Source organism: Magnolia sinica, chromosome 9 (assembly GCF_029962835.1).
Source record: "Magnolia sinica isolate HGM2019 chromosome 9, MsV1, whole genome shotgun sequence".
Lineage (NCBI taxonomy): Eukaryota > Viridiplantae > Streptophyta > Magnoliopsida > Magnoliales > Magnoliaceae > Magnolia > Magnolia sinica.
Window position 1 is genome coordinate 37,074,860 of NC_080581.1, and position 7,520 is coordinate 37,082,379.

General features: G+C 43.6%; 1 protein-coding gene across 1 annotated transcript; it reads right to left on the minus strand.

Annotated features, from left to right (window-relative positions):
- Positions 1–5,696: 5,696 nt before the first annotated feature.
- Positions 5,697–6,581, minus strand: LOC131254962 (uncharacterized). The gene has a single exon (XM_058255661.1). It carries the CDS (start codon positions 6,579–6,581, stop codon positions 5,697–5,699), a length of 885 nt encoding a protein of 294 aa, XP_058111644.1.
- Positions 6,582–7,520: the final 939 nt, after the last annotated feature.

The window sequence follows — 7,520 nt, forward strand, 5'->3', positions numbered from 1 at the left end:
ATCCTCTGCCCTGGTGGCGACTGTTGCAGATGTATCGATTTCCATACTGCATCTCGTTGATACTTTTTGCTCCAAGCTCTCAGCGTCCCTAGCATACTTCACCAGGATAGCAGCAGATAGATTCCTTATTAAATTTCAATCGAGGGAGGAAATGTCGACTTTCTTGGGAGAGTCTGATCTCTACCGCCAGATGAAACTATCAGGGGTTGATGTATGGAACCCGTCTGATAATGCTCTTTCTCAAGGTGTTTGGATTCGCCTGATGGGGATCCCGGCCCATTCCTGGTACCCTGATGCCATTAAACAATTAGCCAGGACGTTTGGCGAGGTAGTGGAGATCGATAGTGCTGCGACTAACGGTACGTTTCAAGGATTTGCTAGAGTTCAGGTCAGGCTCCACACCGGGTCGGATGTGTCTAATGCAAGAAATCTCACTGTTAACGGTAAATCCTTTCCTATCTTAGGTTTCATTGAGGATTGCAGCGTTATGGCAGGAAGGAGGCCCATGGCAAAGGATAATTGCAGAGATTTTGGATCAACCAAAGAGTGGGTTGAAGCAACTTTCTAGGAGGTTCGAGTCTCCAACAATCCTCGCCCGACCTGTTTGTGTTAATTCCCACTTGAATGTTCCTCCCACCAATGCATCCCATAACCCCAACCTGCCCCTGAGGACGCAGCCAAGTTACAATTGCCAGCCCAACCCCCTACCCATGCTCCTATTAATCCTGCATCTCCTCAAACCTCTCTGCCCACCCCCACAATCCAATGCTCACGACCCCCTGTAGCAGCACCAGACCCTACCCAACATCTTACTACCCGTCCAAATCCCTCAGCGCTACACAAATCCTCCCATTTCCTCTTCCCCCCCCCATTGTATTTTCTCAAGATATCTTTCCTGTTATAACTGTTCATAGGCTGGAAATTCCAGCTTCTTTAGGGCCCCTTTCGTCAGCAATGACTTTGGAGGAACTCCAGGGTCTTGCAAACTGTGAGGAGACGAGAGCAGAGACTGTTTTAGCCCGCTGTTCGGACTACTCTACGGATCACCAGACCATGCACATTCAGACTCTGGATGAAAATAGCATAAGCAAGCCCCTACCTTTTCTGTCAAGATCAGTAGGAAACTCACCCATCAACCTCTGGAGAAGGAAACCTTTCAAAGAGGTAAATCAGAATCATCTTCCTACATCCACTTTCTCTCAGGCAAGACAGAACGTTCAGGTGTTTGAAACAGAGATACACCCACAACACATTGTGGTGAACCTTCCCCAAATACAGGGTAATCAAGTAGTAGGATATGACAATTCCCTACAATCGGGGGTACAGAGTGCAATTACCAATCTTCCTTCGGCTACAGAAGCAGCTCCATGTATTGACCATCTGCAGCAAAGACTCATCCAAGCAGAGGAAGATAGTGATGACTTGATTTCAGAGGCTGATCTAGTCCCTCATCCCGAACAGGCTGCCATTTCGCTGAGTATGGTCCCCCGTACCAGAATCCTTCCAGAATCATGGAGAGCCCCAATTACGGGGAAAAAAAGAACCGGAGGAAGAAGAACATCGAAGGGCAGAAACATTGGGGTTGCAGTGGAATGGAATGGGAGACTCGGGAGACTACAAAGACGGGCATTCAACTCGGGCAATGTGACTGATGGATAAAGCTATCATTTGGAACGCTAGAGGTGTGGCCAACCCCGCAACATTAAGATCTGCGCATAGACTGATTCGAATCCACAACCCTTGGTGGATAGCGATTCCGGAGCCAATGCGAGAGAGGAAAAGAGAGTTACCGTTGGTTTGAAGCTGGGTTTTCACTCCTCCAACGCGGAGGTTGGGGGTAAATTTTGGTTCTTCTTCAGCTCCTTATTTGTTTCAGTTTTACAATCCTCTTCTCAGATGATTTCTTTTTTTGTCCATGTTAACAACTCCCTATCGCATTACTTTCTTTCCATTGTTTATTCCAAATGTTCGAAGTTGCAGAGGAGAAATCTATGGACAGATATCTCCACATTGGCCAGCAGTATCTCAGGCCCGTGGGCCATTGGTGGTGACTTCAATGCAGTCCTCTCCATCACCAAAAGAAGAGGCAGCAGGAACTACGATCACAACAGTTCGACTGAGTTCACTGAGGCGATAGACAACGCTGCTCTCCTGGATGCAGGTTATATGGGCAACAGATTTACATGGTGCAACAATCAGGCGGGTAACGCTCGTGTTTGGGCGAGGCTGGACAGAGTCTTTTGCAACGGGGACTGGGTTTCACGTTTTCCTCAATTTCAAGTTGAGCACCTGCCCCGAGTAAACTCCGACCACTCTTCTTTGCTGCTGGCGGCTCCCAGAAGCACCCCATCAATTGCCAAACCGTTCCGCTTTCAATGAATGTGGCTGCTCCATCAGGGCTACAACTAGGTGGTAAAAGAAGCCTAGTCGGATGACCTCTTCAATCAGCCTATGATCAACATCTTGCTTAAAACCTAGAAGCTCAAGAACAGATTAAAGGACTGGAACAGGATTGTTTTTGGGAATGTTTTCCAGCAACTCAAGGCTGCCGAAGAGAACTTAGCGTTTCTGGAAATTCAGGCACAACTCAGCTCAATCAAGATCAGTCAAACATCTCTCTCGGATGCTAAGCTTCATCTGGCGAATATGGAACTAGCGGAGGAAGTCTTTTGGAAGCAGAAAGCTCGCAACAACTTGTTGACAGAAGGGGACCGAAACACCAATTTTTTCCACTTACAGGCCATGGAGAGATCTAGGCGGGCTGTCATCAGTGAAATTTAGCTAGAATTAGGTTCGTGCACTTCAGATCCTACGCAGATCAAGACAGTAGCGGTAGAGTATTTCTCCAAGCTCTTCCTATCGGAAAATCAGGCTCAGGATGATCATCTTCTGGACAACATTCTGCGTTTGCTGTCTACTGCTGATAATGCTCTCCTGATGCAACTCCCCTCCATGGAAGAGGTCAAGGACGCGGTCATGGCCATCCCAAAAGATGGGGCCCCTAGCTCGGATGGCCTCTCTGGCGCATTTTTTTGCGTGTAGTTGGGAGACTGTTGGTTCGGATATCCTTAGGGCTGTCACCCACCTGTTTCAGGTGGCAATCTTCCGAGAGCGTTCATCACTACTTTGATTTGTATGATCCCAAAGGTGGCAGCCCCGAAGAGATTCTCAGATTTTAGGCTAATAAGCTTACGCAACTATGTCTATAAGATTTTCGCCAAGGTCATTGCTAGTAGGCTCACTCTTCTGCTCCCCAAATTAATCTCGCTTGAACAAGGGGCATTCGTGAAACGCATATCGATTGCAGAAAGTATCGCTTTGGGTCAAGAGTATACCGAGATGTCTGTCGAAAAGTCCGTGGGGATAATATTATCCGAAAGCTAGATATGGAGAAGGCATATGACAGAATTGAATGGGTGTTTCTCAAGCAGGTGCTTGAACGTTTCAGCTTCGGTACTTCTTGGATCAAAATGGTGGAAAAATGTTGGAACAATGTTTGGTTCACAGTCTTGATCAATGGGGAAGGTATCTCTATTATATCTCCATTCAACAGAATATTTCCATTGTATCTCCATGACACCGCTTACTCATGTCTTTCTGCAAGATTGGGAGAGAAGGAATGGCTATGGCATTTTCACTATGGGCATCTTAGCTTTGGCAGGTTGAAGACTTTCCAACAGAAGAATATGATGACTAGTCTTCCTCAAATTACAGCTCCTTTTGAAGTTTGTGAAGAATGTGTTGTTAGCAAACAACACCGTAATCAATTCCCACATAGGAAATCATGGAGGGCGAAGGCTGCACTGGAGCTTGTTCATTCTGACATTTGTAGGCCAATAACTCCATGCTCTAATGGAGGTAAGAGATATATACTTACCTTCATTGATGATTTTAGTTGCAAAAGCTGGGTTTATTTTTTGCAAGAGAAGTCTAAAGCCTTTCTAGCCTTTAAAAGCTATAAAGCGCTGGTTGAGAAAGAAGTTGGTAGTCCCATAAAAATTCTTCGCACGGATCGTGGTGGAGAATATAACTCACATGAATTTGCAAGTTTCTGTGAGACTCATGGAATCAAGAGGCAGCTTATAGCAGCTTATATGCCCCAACAGAATGGCATTTGTGAAAGGAAGAATCGCACTATTCTAAATATGGTGCGAAGTCTTTTAATAAGGAGTTGTATTCCAAAGAGCTTCTGGCCTGAAGCAGTTAACTGGAGCATTCATATATTGAATAGAAGTCCCACACTTGTTGTTCAAAATATGACACCAGAGGAAGCATGGAGCGGACGGAGACCAGCTGTTGATCACTTCAGAATTTTTGGGTGTGTTGCATATGCCCATATTCTAGATCAGAAGAGGAAGAAGCTGGATGACAAGGGAGAAAAATGTATTTTTCTTGGTGTTAGTGATCAGTCAAATGCTTATAAGCTTTACAATCCTAACACTAAGAAAATACTTATCAGTCGAGACGTTTTTTTATGAAGATCAAATCTGGGAATGGAGCAAAAATGTAATTGGAGAGCCAATTCCAACTAGTTTTGTTGGAGAAGATAGTGATGAAGCAAACCAGCCGCAGCAACACCTTGCTTTAGCAACTGATGCATTTGAGAATCCTCAAAATGAAACTCCTGTAGCCTTTGAAGTCACTCCAACAGCACCAGAAGCGGCAGCTGAATCACGTTCTCATCGTGTTCGAAGGAGGCCAGCATAGATGTCAGATTATGAGGTAATCAGAATTGATCAATCTGAAGACCCACTCACTCATTTTGCTCTATTTTCAGATTGTGATCCTACAGTGTTTGAAAGTGCTGTCAAAGAATCTAAATGGCAGAAGGCTATGGATGCTGAAATTGCAGTCATCGAAAAGAATGACACTTGGGAGTTATCTGATCTTCCAGAAGGGCACAAAACAAGTGGTGTGAAGTGGGTTTACAAGACAAAGCTGAAGGAGAATGGTGAAGTCGACAAGTACAAGGCATGCTTGGTGGCCAAGGGCTATAAGCAAGAGTTCGGTGTTGATTATAAAGAAGTCTTTGCTCCAGTTGCAAGGCACGACACAATTAGATTGGTGATTGCATTAGCAGCTCAGAACTCATGGCCTATCTTCCAGCTGGACGTGAAGTCGGCGTTCCTCCATGGAGATTTGAAGGAACTGAAGTGTTGCAGTCCTCTACTGGCATTCTTATTTCTCAAAAAAGGTATGTGAGAGAAATCTTGGACAGGTTTCAGATGAAGGATTGTAATCCTGTGAATACATCGTCTGAGTTTGGTTTGAAGCTAAACAAGGATGATGGAGGAAAGAAGGTTAACAGTACTCTTTACAAGCAAATTGTGGGGAGCTTAATGTATTTGACTGCAACAAGGCCTGATATAATGCATGCTGTAAGTGTCATTAGTAGATACATGGAGTGTCCAACAGAAATTCATCTTTTGGCTGCAAAAAGAATTCTTAGGTACTTGCATGGTACTAAGGAGTTTGGGCTGTTCTTCAAAAAGGGAAAAAAGTCAGATGAAGGATTGTAATTCTGTGAATACACTGTTTGAGTTTGGTTTGAAGCTAAACAAGGATGGAGGAAAGAAGGTTAACAGTACTCTTTACAAGCAGATTGTGGGGTGCTTAATGTATTTGACTGCAACAAGGCCTGATATAATGCATGCAGTAAGTGTCATTAGTAGATACATGGAGTGTCCAACAGAAATTCATCTTTTGGTTGTCATGTTGACTTGAGCTATCAAGCCCAACTTCTCATCTTCAATTCCGCAGACTCCATTTTTGATAGAGATTCCATATCCCTTTTCTTGTAGCTCACCAACACTGAGTACATTTGTTCTCAAATCTAGAACAAAGAGAACGTTAGAAATAGTTTGAATAGAATTTCTGTTGGTTTGAATTGCTACCTTTCCCTTTCCCATAATAGAGACTGTAGAGCCATTAGCGAACTTCACAACATCATGAAAAGCTTCATCCAATTCAGAGAATACAAACTTCTCTCCACTCATATGGTTGTTGCAGCCAGTGTATAAGTACCACAAGAATTTCTTGTGGGTTTCCTCCTTCACGTGACAAGCCATCAACAAAGACACTTCTTCCTTCTCAGCAAAATTGGACTGCTTTCCACCATCTCTCCTTAGATTAGTACGACACTTTGACTTGTAGTGGTCAAACTTGTGACACCTGTAGCATTTAACTCTTGATTTGTCTGCTGACTTTGACTTGAAAGGCGATGAATGATTGTTGTTGTTGTCATGGCATTTTCCTCTCCCTTGAGAATCAAAATCTTCAGATTTCTGATTTGAGTGTCTGCCATCATTGCCGCCTCTGCCTCTTCCTCGTCCTTGATCTCCTCCTTTTGATGTCGAGGCTTGTAACGCTTGCTCCTCCTTGTCTTGCCGTTTCATTTTCTGCTCATGAACTAACAAAGAACTCTGCAATTCATCAATGGACATACTGTCAGTGTCTTTAGATTCCTCAATCGAACAAACAACATAGTTGAATTTTGTTGTCATTGAACGAAGAATCTTCTCAATGATAGTGACATCTACCATTTTGTTGCCATGGATTCTCATCTTATTTGCAATTGCCATCGTCCTGGAGAAGTAATCTGACACCGATTCTCTAGACTTCATGTGTAAAGTTTCGAAGTGCTTGAAGCTGTGCCCTCTTTGCCTTTGCTGTCCCCTCATACTTCTTCTTCATAGAGTCCCAGATCTGCTTGGAAGTTTCTTTACAAAGAATGGTTTCCAGGATGGAACGATCAATTGCTTGGAAGAGATAATTCTTTGCTTTGAGATCCTTCAACTTTTGCCCTTCAAGCTCCACCTTCTGTGCATCTGTCAACACAACACTTGCTGTTGGTTCTGCTACTCCAGAAACAACAACTGTCGAATATTCTTTAGACTTCAAAAAATTCTCCATGAGCATGCTCCAATGGTCATAGTGACCATCAAAGCGTGGAATGGCTGGCTGCACAAAAGTTTCAGAAGCCATTGTGGAACTCTAACCATGCTCTGATACCACTAATGTAAAATGGAAGAAGAAAATGATAAACTAAAAACAAGGGGAAACAGAGTTGGATTGAAACTCTACTTCTTCATTGATAAGGAAATGACCATTATATAGGCTAAAAAACAAACGGTTACAAACACAAAAATAAGCACCACTAACATCATGCTAAACAACTCTTACAAACTAGGCAACATACAAAAACAAACTACTGAACTCCTAAAGACTAGGACAACCCAAATCAACACATTCTAACGTGCTGCTACTAATTTATTCAACACACAAGTCACCCATCTTCTTTATGTGGATGATACTGTGCTTTTTCTTAATGGAGGTAGATTGTCTATCACAGCTATGGCCAGATTCCTTTCCTCCTACCAATCCGCTTCAGGTCAAAAGATTAACCTCTCAAAAAGCTGTTTCTACCATGCATCCTCTCTCCCTACTTGCAGAATGAGAGAGATTGAAAGAATCCTTGGAATTTGTGGCTTCGCAACCTCCTTCATTTACCTCGGTGTTCC

Coding starts and splice junctions, on each gene's coding strand:
- LOC131254962 (XM_058255661.1), bottom strand. CDS start 6,581: ATGGCAATTGCAAATAAGATGAGAATCCATGGCAACAAAATGGTAGAT.